At 32.6% G+C, this 23,563-nt stretch overlaps 1 protein-coding gene across 1 annotated transcript; it reads right to left on the bottom strand.

Annotated features, from left to right (window-relative positions):
• Positions 1-21,492: 21,492 nt before the first annotated feature.
• On the bottom strand, positions 21,493-22,629 carry LOC111915446 (uncharacterized). The gene has a single exon (XM_023911103.3). It carries the CDS (start codon positions 22,539-22,541, stop codon positions 21,666-21,668), a length of 876 nt encoding a protein of 291 aa, XP_023766871.2. The 5' UTR covers positions 22,542-22,629; the 3' UTR covers positions 21,493-21,665.
• Positions 22,630-23,563: the final 934 nt, after the last annotated feature.

Here is a 23,563-nt window from a genome sequence, read left to right as displayed (position 1 = left end):
AAATTAGTATATTCGATATACGTTCAGTTAACATTTTAGTGTTGGGTTGGGTTTCATTCGTTAGTGGAACTGTTGAAAAGGTCTGAAAGTCTTCGGGCAGCCCATGGTGGTAAGAAATCTCATACTATATTTACTTAGGGTGACAGCTACTGTCACAACGTCTTCTTTGGATTTTTTCTTCTTGTGAAAGATTATAGTTCAAAACGAGAGTAACTAAGAAGAAAAGAGCGTAAAAAAGTTCAACCACCTACATCGTAGTGAGTACGTTGTTTGATGTTTTTGAGTCATGTTTTTCGAATCCACATAGCAGCCTTTTTATTAAGTTTATATGTTCTTTTTAATTTCCACGTAACTCATCAAGTTCTTGTGGTTGGATTGGCTTATATTGCATCTTGCTGAAATACTAACCATATAGTAAGATACTTATTTTCTACATCTCTTAGTTGTACGTAGCCCTTAAATATAATCGACTTTTTTTCCACCTTTTATATATGCTAATTCCCTCGAGTCAGATATAGATTCCCCAGTATCATCCTGCAACTAACTAGGATTTCCAAAGATTTCATCTGTTTAATAAAATGTAGTTCTTTATTCTTTAAATGTATTGACGCACTAAAATAATTCCTCATTTTATGTATTTTAAGTGTCATTCACATGTGATTGAATACATGTTTGACGCACTACACTAATCATCCATTATTATGGCAGGAATCACACCTTACCTCTTTTTTTGCAGTTTTAATATAAGCATATAGGCCTACGTGGTGCTCGAATGTGAAAGGGAAAACATGTGAATACACTGTAGACGGTTTCTCAAAATGATGCTGTCCCGGGAAAGCTGATCTAACAAAAACATTTCCATCACAATTATTTTTATTTTTAATTATTTATATTTTTTACATATGAACGATGTGTAGACCAGAATAAGAACAAAAAGATTGGAGGCATTGCGGATGGGTCGAAGAGGACTTTTTAGGTGATGTATAGTATAAGGGCTTTTTTTTGCTGCCTCTCTCCTCAATGTTTGATCATTTCATTTAACCAAATTGATTTTTGGGGCATATTTGTACATAACTATGTTGAATGTAGGGATGAGCGTTTGTACCGAAACTGGACTGGAACCGGAAGTGTTTAATTAGTAACAAATAAGCTAATCTGGTTTGGTTCCCGGTTTTGTATTATGAGCTTAATTGGTCATTGGTTCTTTAACTTCTTTCTGGTTCGGTTATACCGGATAGGGCCTTATTCGGTTCTATAAACCCGGAACTGGATATTGAAGAGGTTTTTTCCCTCGTTAGTTGGCTACGTTGAACTTCACATGCACAAAACGTGAAAAGAAAAATCCCTATGTAAAAGTTGATCACACACACAACACTCAAAAATAACCCTTTTGTGAAGTTGGTCCCTCCTAAGTCTAGCTGTCGATCCTATCATTTTGTCGACTTTTTCTACCAATCGCCCCTTATTTTTTCGACAAGTATTCAAGTAAGGGCATTGAAGGTCAAGTCATGGATAATTAGGTTCAACCTCAAGAAACTCAACTAAGCATCATTATGTTCATTATCTACTATTTTCCTGAACTACGAATGTGTAATGTTAATCTACTATTGAAATGCTATTATGTTCATTATCTACTATTTTTCTGAACTACGAATGTGTAATGTTAATGTACTATTCAAATGCTATTTTTTCAACGTGCAATGCAACTACTTGAATGTGTTATGCTAATGCACAAAAGTACATGGCTATTCTAAGGTTTCTATGTGTTATATTTTAGCTTTCAATCATTTAATTTTTCAATGTATTATGTGAATGTTGAGAACCTCCAATGTTATTCTATTATATTGAAATCAATGTATTATGGTGCTTTAAATTAACGATGAAGATGCCTTTGTTGAAAACACTCAAAACGAAAACGACGGGACAAGTGAAAAACAAAGAAGAGGAAAGGGAAATATAGCTATAGGACGCATTTCAGGACGATTTTAATGAAGTTCATGTTGATGAAGTTAAACATAGTAATGCAAACGGTGTTTAGTGTTGCTCAAAACCAACAAAAACCAAAATGGTATTTCTATTTTGAATAAACATGTGAAAACTTGTAAATATAACATAAAAAATAAAAAAATAGAGTAAATTACACGAATGGTCCCTATGGTTTGGAGTAATTTGCGTGTTTGGTCCATAACTTATTTTTTTAACTCAGAAGGTCCCTGGGGTTTGTTTTTGTTACGCGCTTGGTCCCTACTGTTTGTTTTTGTTGCATGCTTGGTCTCTGTTTTACCTAAAAAATATTATTATTTAAATCGAGAAAAATGATAGGGTAGGTAAGGTAAAGTGAGTGCAGATGGGGTTGGGGTGTGTTTATTTAAATAAATTAAAAATTCAACGGAAATAGTCTTTTTAGGTAAAACATAGACCAAACGTGTATAATGTATTATAAGAATAATATATTAATTAGAAATTGTATTATTTCAACAAGAATTAATCAGAAATTAATAGAAATTAATTTTGAGATTAACTGGATTAATTAAAAATAGAAGGGCTAAAGGTGACCATGCTCAAAATTTTAATACTGACAAATTATGAAACGTCCCAATAGGGCGAACGGTATCTAGATGGTATTTAGGGATTATCCTGGGCATTAAAGAAGCCTATGAATCTTTAGGGAGCAAGAAAATAAGATAAGGCATATATTGTTGGGGTGCAAAGCTCTCCGTAAGAAGATTATTTGATGGCTTTGACATGTCTTTTATGACATGTGTGGAAATGATGTCTTGTGACTTATTAGGTTGTAGCCCCTCTATATATAAGTGTATATTATCATTTGTAGAGTGAAAGCTCCAACTTCAATGCTTTGAGAGAAGAATGGTTACTTAGAGTATTATGATTTACAAGAACATACTCCTACAAGTTTTGTTCTAGTCCACATATTTTATACAACAAGGTTTTAAGACTGCATGTTGTGGCGCGAGTTTAATATTTTTTTTCCTAAAAGTTCATCGATAAATGGGAAACGAATCTCACTTAAATGTTTAGCTTATATTCCATTAGGATTAAAGGCAAGTTCATAATAGGTTTGTGATATTATAACTCTTTGTGTTGACGTTAAAAGGCCATGAAGTTGATTATTTGTATTACCATTTAGTTACTAAAAGAGTATTTCAATAATTAATTATGTTTATCGCCATTAAGTTGTTATCGTATTTTCACGAATCTTTAAGTTTACAAATGATCAAATCTTTCTCTCTCTCTCTCTCTCTCTCTCTCTCTCTCTCTCTATATATATATATATATATATATATATATATATATATATATATATATATATATATATATATATATATATATATTCTAATAAAAGAATATGTTTAATCTCATATTGACAAGTGTTATGCAGTTAGAACCTCTCATTAATGTTATATATTATTTATCATTCCACTTATCAATCTATTAATTATTAATTTCAAATTTCAAATTTTAAATTTCCTACTCTAATTTTATTAGATTAATAATTGAATAATTGATTCTTCATTTTAAATTTCAAATTTTAAAATTTCTTTTTTTAATTATATTAAATTAATAACATTAGATTAAAAAATAAAATAAAATTAATATAAATTATAAAATGATATAACTCCACGTATTTATTTAAATCAAAGATTATAATTTTATATAACTTAAAAAATATCTCTTAAGCAATAATTTATTTAAAATAATTGATTAATAATTTTGATTTTTTAATACGAAAGTTTAATTAATTTTATAACCGTGGTTATCACGGGTTATATATATATATATATATATATATATATATATATATATATATATATATATATATATATATATATATATATATATATTGTGTTCGGAAACCTTAATGAATGAACAAGACATACATTTAACTTTTATGATTGTGTTGTAATTTACCAATAAAATATTTCATATGGGAAGGTAATTTTACTTGCTATCAAGCATAAGTTTTGGAGGGAAATTTTCTCACCAGGATAAAGTGTTAGTAAATAGTATTACGTAAATATATTAAATGGAAATTACCTTCACATATCAAATATATGTAGCTACACAACAACATATTATCATATGTAGGTAACATATGTGTACATAAAGACATACCTTATTCTTGTGAATAGACTCAATAGTATTCAAACAAACTCGTCATCATTTATCTACAACTCACAAATTGCCATCATGTACATTCTATTATATGTAGATGACATCCTCCTCGTAAGATCTTCTATTAATTTTCATTAGCTGATTATTTCTCGGCTCAACCGTGAGGTTCCAACACTAACCTAGGTGAGCTAAACTATTTTTGGGTATCAAAACTATTAGATCATCAATGTGTATTTTTCTTTAAAATTCAAAGTATACAATTAAGATTCTTGAGCAGACGAAAATGCTATAGTGTAATACTTTTTGGGCAACAACGTAGTCACTCCACAATCAGGAGATCACCATTCCCCTATTGTTGAGCCATTATTGTATCGTAGTCTAGCAAGGGATCTTTAGCATCTCACTTTCACCAAAACCAGATATTTCGTTTCCTATACAATATGTTTTCTATATGCATGCTTAGTTAGAGCCTCATCTTCATTGTCACATCCCCAAAATCACGGCCAGAAAAGACCGGTTTGTTTATGCTTTGTTTAAAAATCAGAGTACTTCATTTCATAAAAATGATGCGAAATTTGTTCCCAGAAAAACATGGTAAATACGTTATTAAAACATTTTCGAAGAAACGTATTCATTTCATTTTAAAACGTTTGGGATGTCATCGTTAATACAGAAACATAAGCATAAACAAAACTTACAATTATTTACACTAGTGATCTACGTCTCTTTAAATCTCTCAGTGTAGGGTCACTTCATATCAACACTTGTGATATAAATAAACTGAGTGAGTCAGGTTGGGAAACCTGGTGAGCACATAGGGTTTTCAACCCACAATAATATAATTATTATTTTTAAACATCAAACAATCAACCCAATTACCCATTCCCGTTATCCTCACATTACGTCCCTAAAACATCTAAGACAAGGGACCTAGTCAAAGGACTCTCATTGGGATGGAGTATATCTGGTGAGCACACAGTTCACACAGTTCGAATAAACACACAGTTCGAATAATCACACAGTTCGAATAAACACAGCTCAAATAAACACCTACAGGTTGCGAGCCTGCTAGTGTTCCACTGGACTGTTTAGAATAGTCTGTGGTCGTCATCTATACTCCGCTAGATGACTAGATCATCAAGAACAGCTATAACGAGGCCTCTCGTTATTTTATTTTGTCACACAGCAACTATTACATCTATCCATGTTTTACCCAACACATTTTGTAGATATAAAATACATATACAGTTTAAATCTTTGAAAACATGTATAAAACGTTCATCCAGCATAGATAGCAAGTATACAGATAATATACACACACAGCACGTAATTTGTATAAAATACTTCATATCTATGTGTAAGCTGAAAGTAACTATGCACTCACCTGAGTAGGTGGTGACTCAGCACTCGGACAGCGCTTCGATACTCTCAAAACGATATTCCTTCGATAAAACCTAGTATCGATACCACTAGGGTTTAGTTTAACAATAACCGCGACAAATTCATTAGTCCGAGTATTATTAAGTGTTAATAATACTCGATATAACTCATTTTAATAGCCCAAATAATTATTTTAAGGACATAATATCATTCCTATAATTATATGAAAGCTATATTAAAAATTGCGTAAGCGTAGCACACTTACAACAAATTTTATCGAAAACTGGAACTTAATTGGAGCAGCGTTTCGAACCGAAAAACTCCTTTTTCTCGGGACTCCGGGTGCCTCGGGGCTTCCCTCGGGGGCTAAGGGTTTAACTAGGGCTTAGGGGAGGGTTAGGGGGTAGTGAGAGAAAGTAGAGAGAGAAACTTGGAGTGAATTAGTGAGAAAATATGGCAGCCCTCGCAGCCCTTTTATAGGCTGGTCCTCGGACGTACGCTGGGCGTACAGGTCCTCGGACGCGGGGCGTAACTTCGGATAAGGGTGCCAGATGGCGAGACCTCGGTGGGGCGACGTGGCTTCCTCTCGGACCAAGCAGATGGACTACGCGTGGCGTTCCCTCTTCGCACGCTGGGCGTACCTCGTACGCGAGGTGCTCCTCGGCTACGCTGGGCGTAACCCTCGCACCAGGTGTCATCATCCGAAGCGAGGCTTTCTTCAGCGATGGACGGTCTAGATTGCGCCACGTCATCACCCTCGCAACAGATCTCGCAAATTCAATCATAAACTTTAAAAATTCATATCTTTCGCATAAGATCTCCGTTCTTGACGTTCTTTATATCCACGCGAAGGTGGGAACGTACTCTACAACTTTCATTTAGATTCTGTCGGCTAATTTTGGCTTGATTTTTAATTTTATATTATTAACGGGCCGGGACAGGATTGGTCCGTTAAATCCTCATAACTTCTTCATCCGACATCCGTTTTCGCCCATCTTTTTCTCGTTACGCTACTCTCAATGAGATCTTCGATTCTCGTTTAGGTCATGTCGGCTAAAAACTGTTCGATCAAATATTCGAATTTCAGGTTGTACACTGCTAGTCCGAAACTTCGAAAAATCATAACTTCTTCATACGAAGTCAGATTTGGGCGTTCTTTTTATCGATGTTCTTAGTTTAACATATTCTACGACTTTTGTTTAGATCGCTAAGGCTAAATCTCGCTCTATCGTAAATTCACTATTTACGCTTTCCGGTATCGTGCCGGTTCTGTCGCGAAACTTCGACGGGTCATAACTTCTTCGTTATAACTCGGATTTCGACGTTCTTTATATGCACGGAAACCTTGTAACATATTCTAAAACTTGGTTAAGATTATTTATTCTAAATAATCTTTTGTTGAAAAGTCATTTTCGACCCCTATTGCCTCTAAATTGACTAGCCCGGATTTGCGGGCGTTACATTCATGCTCTCCAATGAGTGCCTTAATGTTTACACGACACTCTTACTCGTGGTTTATAGTTACATGTTTCTGTTTTGTTATATATCATCGCATTACTAGAAAAAATCTCTTTTATGACACACACTGTGTGTCATAAAGGGTACAAATGACATGCACATATGTGTCTTTAAAGCCCTTATCAATAAAGGAAGATGACACATATTTTTGTGTCACAAGATTATGACACTCATTCACAAGACGTACTTATGACGCATGGCGTATCATTAAAGCCCCTGTCATAAATAAAGACGACTCACAATTTGCTTGTCATAATTTGAAAAGTTGTAACTAATATATATATATATATATATATATATATATATATATATATATATATATATATATATATATATATATATATATATACAACAAACCGATTAATTTCATACAAGAAATGTACTATCATTCAAACTTAATCACAGGCAATAATATCATTATAATAAAAATAAATATCAGTATCGAATAATATTAAGTCCTTCCCTAGCACGTAACCTAATATTGTTTGGAGTTAGAGGCTTTTGCTAAATCAACTTGTCTCATAATTCTTAGTCAACGGGCTTTTGTGTTGAAAGCCCTTTCATCTAAAGATATAACCGAATGCGGCAAGAATAAAACATCCAAATATTTCAATGTTTTTGCAAGAAAGAAGCTCCGCATCATATTGTCATCACATATGTATTCATCTGAAAAAATATAAACAATATCAAACAAATAAGTATATAATTAATGTACACCTTTGTAGCAAAACCCAAGCAGCATTACGACTAAATTTAATAAATAATAAAGTACTTTCATTTCACTTCTTTCTATTACAAAACTAACTATAGCTATATTTTTTTTCCTTATTCAAGCATTGTATCCAATTATAAAATTAGAGTAGAATGATGCAATGGGATGATATGGAAGTGTGACGCTATGATAAACAAATCAATAAAAGTAGGTTGCTATTTTTTTTCATTTAGCCTGCCACATATCTGAAAGTACAAGTCTAATTAATGACTTAAATCCTTCAGTCCAACATATCCAGACTCCACACATATTTGATGGTTGAGCCCCTTTGATACGATTTCTAGAGTTACCACTAATTAAGATTAATGATGTGGGTATCCTATTAATAAAATATTCAATATAGTACAACCAGCTACAGCTAGTATCAAACATGCATCAAACCACAATTTTAGAACAAAAATAGATCAACCAATAACCAAGGGAAAAACTATCCGATCTTTATTTGAATCCTCATCTTTTACTAAACCTACAAGGATCTAGTGTAGTGTAGTACTTAACAGAACCCAAAAACCTTGTGAACTCCATCAATTACAAACTAATGCATATTTATGCATTAAGCACTAGTCAACTGCATAATAAGAGTAAAACCTTCTGATCTTCCCAAAACACCCCTACAACTACAAAATTTGTTTTAATACAAATCAAATATGTACATACATGCTGTGACATCCTCATTTTCATGGTCAGAAAAGACTGATTTGTTTATGCTTTGTTTTAAAATAAGAGTAATCGTTTACAGAAAACAGTTGTGGAATTTGTTCCCAAATAAAATGTGATAAGAGTTTATCAAAGCATTTCTTTAAAGAAATGTATTTTCATTAAATAACAAAATCTCGGGATGTCATGTTTCGATATAGACCAAAAGCATAAAAAATATTAAATAGACCTTACAACAATTATTTATAACTACTGATCTATAATCCAAAATCTCCCATTAAGTCCACCAACTTATACTCTTGTGCTATTACCTGTAATGCAAAGAAAACTGAGTGGGTAAGGCTTGGGAGCCTAGTGAGCATATAGGGTTTTCAACCACAATAATATAATTATTATATTCAACCATCAAACAATCAACCCAATTACCCATCCCCATTATCTTCTTTATCTCTTAGGATTTTACCCTAAGAATTCAACTACCCGTCATTCATTCATTCCTAGAGATTGACCTAAGGAATTGGCACGAAATCTATTGCTACATAAGGCGCATCTACCAACATCATCCTTTAAGCGCCTCAGCCAGCATTACGTCATACACTATGAGGCGCGACTGCCAGGTTAATGACATTCTCTTTTAGGCGCATTTGCCGACATTATCCTATAAGCGCATTTGCCACGATTATCCTATAGGCGCATCTGCTAGTATTATGACATTCTCTATTTGGCGCATCTGCCGACATTATCCTATAAGCGCATCTGTCAGGATTACGACATTAACTACTTGGTGCATTTACCGATATTATTCTTAAGCGCATCTGCTAGTATTATGACATTCTCTAATTGGTGCATCTGCCAATATCATTCTTAATCATCTTTCATACCTCATCATTTTATCACATACCAACTATCTTATCTACCCATGTTCTACGCAACATATTTGTAGATATAAATTACATATACAGTTTAACTCATTTAACAACTATATAAAACATCCATTTCACACTCATCTCGAATAAGCAAACAATGTATAAACACATAGCACGTATTTCATAGCAAATACTTCATATCTATGCGGTAGAAGAAAGTAACTATACACTCAAACATATAAACAACAATATACTTAATACATTCAAACAATACTTGTATTATTATCGTGTTTATGAAAGGGACTATACACTCACACATATAAATAACTTTATATTATACACATAGCACGTATTTCATAGAAAATACTTAATATTTATGTGTTAGAAGAAAGTGACCACACACTTAATTGATCAGAAGATGATCGGACAGCACTACGGCTTGTAAAAGTAGTATTCTTCAGTAGATCTGGAAGATCTTCACAAAAACCGGGCTTCTTGCGGGCAGAGCTTCGGCTCGGGAATTTCACTTCTCGGGATCTTCGGGGCTTCGGGACTTGCTTCGGGGCTCGGGATTAATACTGGGGGTTCGGGATATTTCTTGCACACAAAACGAGGTAAAACGGGAGAGAGAGGAGAGGAATTGAGCAAGGATTCTTCGAATTACGTTGGGCATAAATCTTGGTATGCTGGGCGTAACCCGGATAAGCCCGGTGACTCCCCCCCTTTGGATAATATCTGAATTTATATTTACATTAAATACTTTAATTATTTAATAAACTTCAAAGATTCATATCTTCTTCATATGAGCTCCGTTTTCGACGTTTTTTATATCTCCGCGTAGGTGAGACTACGATCTACAACTTTTGTTTAGACTCCGTCGGCTAATTTTGAATTTATTTTTATTATATTATTTTAGTAGGCCGGGACAGGAAAACTCCGTTATAAATTCATAACTTCTTCATCTGACGTCCATTTTCGTATGTCTTTTTACCGTTGCGCTACTATCAACAAGATCTTCGATTCTCGTTTAGATTGTTTCGGCTAAAAACCGCTCGATCTCAAATCAAAGTGTTCGGGCTGCATACCGCTAAGTCGAAACTTAGAAAAATCATAACTTCCTCATACGAAGTCAGATTTGGACGTTCTTTTTATGAACGCCCATGGTTTAGCGAACTCTACGACTTTCATTTAGATCGCTAAGGCTAAATATCGCTCTAACGTAAATTCACTTTTTACGTCATTCAGCGTCGTGTCGGTTCTGTCGCAAAACATCGATAGGTTATAACTTCTTCGTTATAACTCGGATTTCGGTGTTCTTTATATGTACGGAATCCTTGTAACATATACTATAACTTGGTTAAGATTATTCATCCTGAATAATCTTTCATCAAAAATTTATTTTTGACGCTTATCGTCTCTAAATTGACTAGCCCTAATCTACGGGCGTTACAATTATCTCCCCCTTAGGATGATTACGTCCCGGAATCATCAAAGAAGATAGGACTTGTATAATGATTCCATATGTTTTCTTTTCATCCTAGGTAATAATTGTAATTTCTATTTTTCTTCGAATGAGTATCTAACTCTTGGACTTCTTGACAGCAGGCGATGCTCAATCTTGCAAGTGCCCTTCGTACTATGTTGGACTTTCAATCGTAACCTACGAGTTACAAAATAAGTCATGATTGTGGACTCCTTCTTTTTCTTAGGATAAGTACTTTCCCTTATCTATTGTAACAGACCAACGGGTCGTGTTCTAATAACCTCTCATCATATGATGCAATGTTTAGACTCAGGTCTCTTAGAGTAAAATTCTAGAATGAAATATACCTTCCTTCATATTCTAATGTGATATAGTCACATTTTAGCATGTAGCATCTCTAGCTACCAATTCTTTTAACAACGAGTGTGATACTATCGATCACATTGATTTCAATTTTCTAACCTAAGTCAGATGTTACATCGAACTTGGTTCTCTGAACCATGTAACAAACTCATCGTAGTTGGACTCAATATGATATGACCACTAGGGTCGGAATAACAATCATCTCATTAGTCATTACCGAAACAATGGTAACAACATACATGAATAAAACGAGACCAAATCACTAGCTTCTTGGTAACCTTGTGACTTTCCCTGATCCAAACGTGAGTTTTGTGCTTCTAGTAGTATAGATCTATACTACTATTCACACCTAGTCATACTCGTCCCAAGTATTGTCTCGCAGTCCCCAAGTCCTAATATCACAAAACAATTTAATACATACTAATGTGTCCAATTAATCATACACATTTTTCTATACTCTACTAGGACTTCTTCCATGCGCATCTTCACTCATCAATTCTACTTCAACTCGGCTGGTGATGGAAATTCCAGACGATGGGACAACTTCAAAAATTACACCAATCATTCCATCATCCTGCCAATTGAAGGTGTACTTCAGACGTACCGTACTCCTCTAAAGGTTTCGTTATTTTATCAGACATAAACTAAAGGCAAGACACCACTCATACGATATCTTCCGATAGGTGTCATTCACTATCATAAGCCTTTCATTTCCTCCATTTTCTCAATTCTCTATGAGTCTCCACTATAACATTATTTTCACAGAAGCATGCATTCCTTTCATCGAGATGAAATATAGATAAAGAAGATTTAGACGTGTAATACTCCTTATTACTCCGAAAAGTTACATGCCAGTTCTAATATCGTAATTAAACATTTTGAAATTTGAAAATACAAAATTTCCAGATCAGGTTGGCAACAGACCATAGATCCAATCGCATAACGCATATCACAAACCATTTAGCACATAAAAGCATGTTAGGCATTTTCCTAAGTAAGCTTGTGCTCGTGTTTAAAATATGGCAGACATTCATATCACAATCATTGATTAGCATTCTAAGTTTAAGTCTAGAAATCCTACAAATTCCTAGTTCGCTTAAACTAATGCTCTGATACCAACTGTGACATCCCTATTTTCACGGCCAGAAAAGACTGATTTGTTTATGCTTTGTTTTAAAATCAGAGTAATCGTTTACAGAAAACAGTTGCGGAATTTGTTCCCAAAACAAAATGTGATATGAGTTTATCAAAGCATTTCTTTAAAGAAATGTATTTTCATTAAATAGCAAAATCTCGAGATGTCATGTTCTGATACAAATCAAAAGCATAAAAAATATTAAATAGACCTTACAACAGTTATTTATAACTACTGATCTATAATCCAAAATCTCTAGTCAAGTCCACCAACTTATACTCTTGTGCCATTACCTGTAATGCAAAGAAAACTAAGTGGGTAAGGCTTGGGAGCCTGGTGAGCATATAGGGTTTTCAACCCACAATAATATAATTATTATATTCAACCATCAAACAATCAACCCAATTACCCATCCCCATTATCTTCTTTATTGCTTAGGATTTTACCCTAAGAATTCAACTACCCGTCATTCATTCATTCCTAAGGATTGACCTAAGGAATTGGCACAAAATCTATTGCTACATAAGGCACATCTACCAACATCATCCTTTAAGCGCCTTTGCCAGGATTACGTCATACACTATGAGGCACGACTTCCAGGTTAATGACATTCTCTTTTAGGCGCATCTGCCGACATTATCCTATAAGCGCATCTGCCAGGATTATCCTATAAGCGCATCTGTAGTGTTATGACATTCTCTATTTGGCGCATCTGCCGACATTATCTTATAAGCGCATTTGCCAGGATTACGACATTCACTACTTGGTGCATCTATCGATATTATTCTTAAGCACAACTGCTAGTATTATGACATCCTCTAATTGGTGCATTTGCCAATATCATTCTTAATCACTTTTCATATCTCATCATTTTATCACATACCAACTATCTCATCTACCCATGTTCTACGCAACATATTTGTAGATATATATTACATATACAGTTTAACTCATTTAAAAACTATATAAAACGTCCATTCCACACTCATCTCAAACAAGCAAACAATGTATAAACACATATCACGTATTTCATAGCAAATACTTCGTATCTATGCGGTAGAAGAAAGTAACTATACACTCACACATATAAACAACGATATACTTAATACATTAAAACAATACTTGTATTATTATCGTGTTTATGAAAGGGACTATACACTCACATATAAAAAACTTTATATTATACACATAGTACGTATTTCATAGCAAATACTTAATATTTATGTGTTAGAAGAAAGTGACCACACACTCACTTGATCAGAAGATGATCGGACAGCACTACGACTTGTAAAAGTAGTATTCTTCGGTAGATCTGGAAGATCTTCACAAAAACCGGGCTTCTTGCGGGCAGAGCTTCGGCTCGGGAATTTCACTTCTCGGGATCTTCGGGGCTTCGGGACTTGCTTCGGGGCTCGGGATTAATACCAGGGCTTCGGGATATTTCTTGTACAAAAAACAAGGTAAAACGGGAGAGACAGGAGAGGAATTGAGCAAGGAACTCGGCTGCCCTCGCACCCTTTATATAGGGGCTGATTCTTCGAATTACGCTTGGCGTAAATCCAGGTACGCTAGGCGTAACCCGGATAAGCCCGGTGACTCCCCCCCTCTGGAAAATATTCGAATTTATGTTTAAATTAAATACTTTAATTATTTAATAAACTTAAAAAATTCATATCTTTCTCATACGAGCTCCATTTCGACATTCTTTATATCCCCGCGTAGGTGAGACTACGATCTACAACTTTTGTTTAGACTCTGTCGGCTAATTTTGACTTTATTTTTATTATATTATTTTAGTAGGCCGGAACAGGAAAACTCCGTTATAAGTTCATAACTTCTTCAACTGACGTCCGTTTTCGTCTGTCTTTTTACCGTTGCACTACTATCAACAAGATCTTTGATTATCGTTAGATTGTTTCGGCTAAAAACTGCTCGATCTCAAATCGAGTATTCGGGCTGCATACCGCTAAGTCGAAACTTACAAAAAACATAACTTTCTCATATGAAGTCAGATTTGGACGTTCTTTTTATGCACACTCATGGTTTAACGAACTCTACGACTTTCGTTTAAATCGCTAAGGCTAAATATCGCTCTAACGTAAATTCATTTTTTACGTCATTCAGCGTCGTGCCGGTTCTGTCGCGAAATTTCGACATGTCATAACTTCTTCGTTATAACTCGGATTTCGGCGTTCTTTATATGTACGGAATCCTTGTAACATATACTATAACTTGGTTAAGATTATTCATTCTGAATAATCTTTCATCAAAAATTCATTTTTGACGCTTATCGTCTCTAAATTGAATAGCCTTATCTACGGGCGTTACACATGCACAGTCTGCACCCTAAATATACGAGACACCAGTTATGGGATAAGAAATAACAAAAGGGATAATATCGTCCAACTTACTCATAACCAAAAAAAAAAGATAACATACATCTGTTTATTTTATTTCTTTCTTTCCACCAATAAAATAGAGTACTAGCAAGGCAAAGACACTTGACTGTGTTGCCGTTTTGGTATTGATTGCATTTTTTAATTAATAATTAGAAACAGTGATGGAAATAGATAAATGATGCGAAAATAATTATGCAATCGTTAGACCTACTAATGTAGCTAATTATTACTTTCTAAGACAGTGCACCTTGTTAAAAATAGAATAACACAATAGCCGGGTATCGAACACAAAGAACATAATGTTTAGCTAATCTATTCTACTAACTACCTAAATTACAATTTAATTAATAACAACAGGGCTTTCTCTAGTTTTGTAAGATTAGAAACTTAATTAACCAAAGTAACTATTATCAACTAATGAAACAATAACTATAATTAAAAGCAAGAATCACAAAAGTCGATTTTAACTATGGTGATTTAGAGATATTTGTTTAAATTCGATATACTTGTTGTTATGGTTGATTTATGGAAGTGCAATGGATTAAAGCTCCATTGGTTACTGATTCCTAAGATGACAAAGTTAATGTTCAACTACTTAATCGTTTAGCAAATAAGTTCATTCATCCGGTGATCAAACGCATAAACTAACAAATTTACTAGTGTTCAGCTTGATTTAAATTAAACTTATAACTAATTGATTAATTTGGTTTATTAAATCAATTTAACATAAGATTGGTTGTCATATATTAGCTCCTACAATGATTTACCCACTTTTCTATTTAACCCTAGGTTTTAGTGAGTTTTTAACAAAGATGGTGTTTTTTAAAAAAATATTTGCCAAACAGGTATAGTTTCAAAAATATTTACAAAATAAGTATAGTTTTGAAGTTTTCTTTTTGTAACTTTCAGTTTCTTAACTATTTTTTACTGTTTCTTTAATATGTTTTTTTTGACTTTTTGTAACTGTAGGCTAATATATATATATATATATATATATATATATATATATATATATATATATATATATATATATATATATATATATATATATAGTTTGGTTGACTCTATCCTTTCAATAGGGGATTGATAACAAAAACAATTTCATTTTCATTTTGAGGGATGTTTCAAAATAATTAAACAATTTAAATTTCACTTTTTTGGCCACTGTTAGTGTTTTTAACTTCTAAACCTTGAAGTTCAATTGCTTTAATGAAATGTATTTGTGCCTTTGTGGGCTATCAAAAAAAAACATATGTTTGTAATTTTCGAATACAACCTGTAGGCCACTGTTAGTGTTTTAGGTTTCAAATGCATTCAAGAAATTGCAAATGTGTTAGTTTTAAAATAAAATTGTCAAACTTTGTTAGTAGCAATGGGCTATTGGGCTGTTAATTATGATATAACTCACGGTTTGTGAAAAGAAAATCTCACAAGCAATGGGGTGTCAAGTCAAACGGTAAGCAAAAAGATTGAATTTCACGTTTTACAAAAATCGACCCATAACATTAAAATCGCACAAAATTGTTTGTTGATTTTTGCAAATATTTATTGGGGAAAACTGCAATAAAGTCCTTACATATTGGCCTCATAATCGATTTAGTCCTTATATATTTTTTTTATTCAATTAAGTCCGAAATACCGGTAATCGTATTCAATTTAGCCCTTTAACCCGGTCAACAGGTCATCAACTTTCAAAAATTACATTTTTGGCCCAGATTTTAAATTTTATTACAAAGTTGGTCCAAAATTTACACTTTTGGCCTAGATTTTAAATTTTTTTTACAAATTTGGTCCAAAATTTACCCTTTTTGCCCAAATTTTAGAATTTTATTATGAATTCATCCTAACTTTAGTTTTTTTACAACTTTTTTTCTCAAAAAATTGTTTCTAATATGTTTTTTCTTTATAAACTCATATTTATACAAAAAAAAACATATTTTCACATAGAAATCTTATTTTTTCTATATAAAAACTTTTTTTAAAATGTTTTTTGTATATAAAATATCTAGTTATAAAAATAGGTTTGAATTATTTGTGTGATATCTCTTAAAAAATCAATTAAGAAATTAAAAGTAACCCTAAATTATAAAAACAAGTTTGGATTATTTGTTCTTTAATCACATTTATATGAAAGTTTAAACTAGTTACATTATATATGAAAGTTTAATATATATAATATAATAATATTATATTTTATTCGTAAGAATTTTTTTAGGAAAAAAGTTAAAATCATAACTTTGATATATTTTTTTATAACTTTTTAATAAATATATTATCTAAATAAAACATATTCATTCATGACACGTGTCCGATCTAGGTTGTGATATTTTATTTCCAATCAACCTCTTCTTACTTGGATTATTTATAATCTTGTATTTCTTTTCTTTTTTAATGTCTGTTATATGGAATATCGGTTGCAATTTATTATCGATAAACATGTTTTTAGGGGAGTGGGAAATGACCAAAAATACAATAGCAACATAAATATATAAAATATTATAACTATCAATAACAAAATAGAATACTTTAACTAAAGTTCTAAAGAATTTACACATGAGTTTGGTTAAAAAAATTCCTTGTAAAGCTCAACTCAAGCATTTTTCAGGTCTTTGAGTAATTTTTTTTAACCAAACTCATGTGTAAATTCTTTAGAACTTTAGTTAAAGTATTCTATTGTGTTATTGATAGTTATAATATTTTATATATTTATGTTGCTATTGTATTTTTGGTCATTTCTCACTCCCCTAAAAACATGTTTATCGATAATAAATTGCAACCGATATTTCATATAACATACATTAAATAATAAAGGAAATACAAGATTATAAATAATCCAAATAAGAAAAGGTTGATTGGCAATAAAAAATCATAACCTAGATCGGATACGTGCCATGAATGGATATATTTTATTTAGATAATATATTTATTAAAAAGTTATAAAAAAATATATCAAAGTTATGATTTTAACTTTTTTCTTAAAAAATTTCTTACGAATAAAATATAATATTATTATATTATATATATTTTAAACTTTCATATATAATGTAACTAGTTTAAACTTTCATATAAATGTGATTAAAGAACAAATAATTCAAACATGTTTTTATAATTTAGGGTTACTTTTAGTTTCTTAATTGATTTTTATGAGATATCACACAAATAGTCCAAACCTATTTTTAACTAGATATTTTATATACAAAAAACCTTTTAAAAAAAGTTTTTATGTGGAAAAAATAAGATTTTTATGTGAAAATATTTTTTTTTGTATAAATATGAGTTTATAAAGAAAAAACATATTAGAAACAAATTTTTGAGAAAAAAAGTTGTAAAAAAACTAAAGTTAGGATAAATTCATAATAAAATTCTAAAATTTGGGCAAAAAGGGTAAATTTTAGACCAAATTTGTAAAAAAAAATTAAAATCTGGGCCAAAAGTGTAAAATTTGGATCAAATTTGTAATAAATTTTGAAATATGGGCCAAAAATGTAATTTTTGAAAGTTGGATGACCTGTTGACCGGGTCAAAGGGTTAAATTGAATACGATTACCGGTATTTGGGACTTAATTGAATAAAAAAAATACATAAGGACTAAATCGATTATGAGACCAATATGTAGGGACTTTATTGCAGTTTTCCCTATTTATTGTTTGTTGAGATTTAAAAAATTGTTTTTTATAATCAGGTTTCTAATGAAAATTGACAAACATTATTAACAAAAAGTTACAAAAAAGTCCAAAAATTGTCTTTAAAGAATATGTAAAAATAGTTTAAAAACTGGAAGTTTTTGAAAAATATAAATTTTTTGAAATATACCTATTTGGTAAATATGTTGGTATACCTATATGGTAATTTTTTTTTTTTTTCGAAAACACTCTTTTGGTCAAAAACTCGATTTTAGTCAAAACTCTAGTTCTAGAGTTTTTCAATTCACAAGTATCATAAGATTCAAGTTTAATCAAGAGAGATGATCATGCAAACTTAACTAAATCCAACAATAAACAGAAAAAGTAGTTCACATAAGCATAGAAGGTTCGTTAATAAATTGGAGTAACAAATAACCAACTAGACATCATCCAAACCATAAATCAACCCATAAAAAGTCAACTAATCTAATCTAAACATAATTTATAGGCTTTTAGTCCATGATTTCAGCAAGTAAACACAGAAAAATGATATTCAACTTAATATTCACAATTAAACAAAAGTAGAAAAACATAATCGGAAGTTATATTGCCTCAAATTTCTCAAATCCAAGCTATGATCGACATTTTACAACTCCAAGCTCCAAAAGGTATTCTTGGTCTTCAGGAGACGACAATAGCTCCAACAAAAGTTGAGTTTTCGGAGGATAACGACTTCTATATATAGTTATCCCAAAAGTAGACTACCACAACGTGGTAAGCCACCACATCGTGGCGTTCGTGTTTATCCCGTAATCAACAAGTCTTCTAGATCTGTCGGGAAATCCAAAACGCCACGTTGTGGGAATGTCACCACGATATGGTAAGTGTGTTTTTCTTCATTTTTAGTCTTGACCCAAATTCCTAGCTTACAACTTCCTTTTCGCTTCAAAGATGTCTTTACCCCTACAACACAATATATAGTAGATTAACTACCTTTTGTTCTATAATGGGCATAAAAATGACTCAAAATATTAGGATATGATGTAATATATATATATATATATATATATATATATATATATATATATATATATATATATATATATATATATATATATATATATGCACATATCAATAAACAACTAAATTATCAAGACATATATAGGTTGAAGAATGATGGATATAAACCTAAAATAAAAGATCCGTACCTGAATCATTAAATGACAAAGATACCTTGGGATTTACATATATCATGAAAACCCGAATTCCATTAGAAGAAACTAGAAAGACTCATCTTAAACCTCTGATTTCTAATAAAAGATGTGTCTCAAATCTTTAAAAAAATGACAAGGAGTCGCCGACTCAACACGGTCTTCGACTTTTTTTTATAAGAAAGAAGGATATCTAAAATAATCAGATTTATTCCTACGAAAATGCTTCTTTCATGCATCCTCATCCTGCAATTATAAATCCGATAATCGAGAAAAATATAAATTTGAAATTAGCTACTAATAGAACCAATATCATTTTATAAAGCACTTGATTGATGTAATCTCAGATGACCAAAATCAAATGTTGAATTCCCCAAATTAAATCCTAATATACCGAAACATGAAGCGAAAATGAAGAACAAAAAAAAAGGTGTTTTGGGTAGGTGAATTTTTCTAATTTTTGGGGATTTGGTTTTCCTGCTAGCTACTAAGGACGTATGTTACCTAAAAAGTATAAAACAACATGTAATTTTAGGACATGCAAAAATGTGAGCTGTAAATCTTTCAAATTTTATAAGAGATGACATTTTTTCGACACCCATTTTTGTGTGACATAAATCTAGTGCATGTCATTCTTCGCATGTCATTAAAGGCCTTTATTCTAGTAGTGTTGTTGCTTACTCATATAGATTGGGGTTGCCCAACATCTTGGAGATATACATCAAGTTATTGTTTCTTTATTAGGAGTCAAACTTGAATCCTAGTCCTCCAACGCTAGGGTGACATAACACGTTGTAGTGTGGAAGTATCGTGGGGTTGCTAATGTAGTAATTGAAAACTACTTGGCTATGTAACCTTACTTGGGAATATCAGTGTCCAACAAACATGCTACTATTGTGTATCACGATAACATTAGTGTTGATTATATGTCTACCAACATGGTACAACATCAAGATATCAAATACATAAAGATCGACATCCACTTCGTCCGGGACAAAACTTGCACGAGACCTTGTTTGTCTTCTTCATTTTATTTCCAACTTATAGTATGCCGACATCTTTACGAATGGACACTGTATTCCAGGAATTCAAAGCCAGTTTGCACATCCTTCAGCCTCCGAAATCAAACTGAAGGGGATGTTAGTGTGTGTATTTATTATTTGGGTTTATTATATTACATTATATAGCCCATAGTGTATAGCGTAGTATACGGCCCATGGCCTTATTATATTGCATTTATCTTTGTACGTTTATCATTTTGAATCAATGAAATCTAGTCCTCAATAGTTAGAAGAGATAAGGTTTTCTTGTAATAAAGTGGACCATTTATTCATAAAAGGTTTCCGCTACGTTTTAGAAATCGGAATTTATTCAAAATATATGGTTGCGAAGTCAAAAGTAAGGCTTATAATAACTGAAATATGTAGGTAATCGTTGGGGAATCAAGTATTTTATTTGGTTAAAATACTGTGTCTTTTTGATGAAAAAACTGGAACTTAAGGCATACATGATTCGGTTTAGAAATTGATTCTTTGAGAATTTAAGAGATGTTTTGCGCCATTTCATCCGTTGCAAAAATGCATTCATTAATTGCTCCTTTTAACCGGGCTTTATGAAAGATGTAGTAGTGTGTGGATATAGGACTCCCTTAGATCAACCACTAAAATCCTTTTGATGTTAAACAAACAGTGAGACCTTTCGTATAAGATTTTAGTGGTTGATCTAAGGGAGTTCTATATCCACATACGTTAAATATTTTAGTCCTATATCCACACATTTGGTCCCTAATCTTTGGATATAGGACTCCCTTAGATTAACCATTAAAAAATCAAGAGCAAAATAATCTTTTTAGGTAGGACAAGACCAAGCGCGCAACAAAAGCAAACAGTAAGGAACTTCTGAGTTAAAAAAATAAGTTGCAGACCAAACGTGCAAATTACCCAAACCATAGGAGACTATTTGTGTAATTTACTCTATCTTTTAGAAAGTATCACAAAGACACATAATTTGATTAACCAATAACATTTATATATTTCTACCTACATCTGCAAATTTTATAAAACAATATAGTATATCCAATACAAACTTGAATGCCCGTCTAGTAATCTATGTTTTACATTGCAGCTAGTGCGAGTGGGTATTTAGGAGACCGGCTCTTGTTTTAATCAAGCTCCTAAAGACGCACTCCAAACCATTCTCAATGACATCAATGTGGCACTCTAGAGCCTCAATTGAAACTTGAGGGTGATCCACACTCTCTATGGTGTCTTTGTGGATCAAATTTGAAACTATTGACCATCTTAAAGGCTTTGGTTTTGAGACCAAAGCCGAGGTAAGTGACATGATTGATTCATACACAGAGATGCTCACTAAGCTAGTATCTCTTAGTGACCTAATCACATCTGAGAGTTGGTGATCTAGATTTAAGAGACTGGTGTCCCCCATCTTGTTACTGATTTGCTTAAGTGAGGAAAGTGTTCTTCTGGTATCCTTCCTCATTTTATTGAAGAACGAAGTGTTGATGCTCATGTCCCCCTTGCCCCTTCTCTGAGCCGATTGAAGGTCTCGTAGATGTTGTTTGAATTGTTGCATGGCATCTCTTACGGAGCCACAGACATCCAAAAGCATCATCGATTGATCCAACAACTTATCAACAAATTTCTGATGCTTTTCGTGAGAAAGGGCTTGTCTGGTCAGTGGCAAATTGATATGATCATTAACATATGTATGTAATCTTTCCAGGCCTAGTAAAGCATCACATATTGTATCTGTAGTTTGCACCGAAGAGATAGAAGCCTCCAAGTTTTTGAAGTTGATGAACTCTTCTTCAAAATGAAGAGTGCTTGGATGTGATCGGTTAGGCAAACTAATTGATCGAATATGGCGAATAATGGTGGATGATGAAGAAGAATAAGAGGTTGAACAATCCATTCTGATATATTTCAAGAATAGAATGCAAAAGTTCTGTGGTGATATCAAAAGTATTTTTTCTGTCTGCATATATATGCAAACTTAAGACATTTAGGATCAATATCACACGGTTGAAGCATGTGCTCTCCTTGGAATTTTCAGGCTTTGCTCCTTCTGAAGAGACCATGTCTGACTTTATTCATTGCCACTGGTTACGGATCTAGCAGAGAGATGCTTCTGTTTCATGTGTTTGATGCAGGAATTGTTCCCATGCCACTCCTGCGTTGCATATTTAATGCCACTGACAGCATAGCTTCTTGGTTTTAAGAAATAACAAAATCATTCTAAGTGCAACCGTGTGGCCTGTTTTCGATGTCATCTTGTTTTAAAACTTAAATCGTACTCAGCAGTGGAAGTAAACTAACATGTTATGCTGGATAAATTATAATTTTATGTCCACTTGATTCCTTCGTGTATTGTCCCAAATTTAAACCGATTGGATCAACAAGGTTTACCTCCTGAAAATAAAACAGCCAGAAGATATTACATTTAGTAGGTTATTTATTCTACCTCAAAGTGTCCAAATCTGTAGCACTCATGACACCGAGAATCATTTTTCTTAATCCTTGTCGTGGAATGATGGATGCCTTTTGTTAATTTGGCAACTAATTTTGCAATATCCGTTGGTTCAAAGATTTTTCCCAAGGGAATGGAAGTGTCCAAGAACCGTAATTCAAAGTGGAATAGGAAATGGAAATAGCTGGCAAAACAACTCTCTATATTATAAAGAACCAGATCATTCAAATAGGGAGTATTTAATTACAACAAAACCTCACTACAATAACACTATCTCACACAGTCACACTCGACAGAATACAACTAAACCTCACTACGCCTCTCACCAACTCTACACACTCGCCTATTCATTAACCAAGAAGGTAAACGACTCTAAACTACAAGGTAGAGACAAGAACATGGACCGAACACGACTTCCAAAGCTAGAGGGGGCGGAAGAATACTTCAAACTAGATTCATTTAAGCAAATTTTCCATGAATTAGATGTTATCAAAAAAGCTCATTAAAACTTTATAAAAGCTGGTTATAAAGCAATA

The sequence above is a fragment of the Lactuca sativa genome, chromosome 3 (assembly GCF_002870075.4).
Source record: "Lactuca sativa cultivar Salinas chromosome 3, Lsat_Salinas_v11, whole genome shotgun sequence".
Classification (NCBI taxonomy): domain Eukaryota; kingdom Viridiplantae; phylum Streptophyta; class Magnoliopsida; order Asterales; family Asteraceae; genus Lactuca; species Lactuca sativa.
The sequence above is the reverse complement of the archived record's forward strand: the minus strand, read 5'-3'. Positions and strand labels throughout refer to the sequence as shown.

Excerpts from the sequence above, each read along its gene's own strand:
- LOC111915446 (XM_023911103.3), bottom strand. The coding sequence starts at position 22,541 with ATGCAGACAGAAAAAATACTTTTGATATCACCACAGAACTTTTGCATT.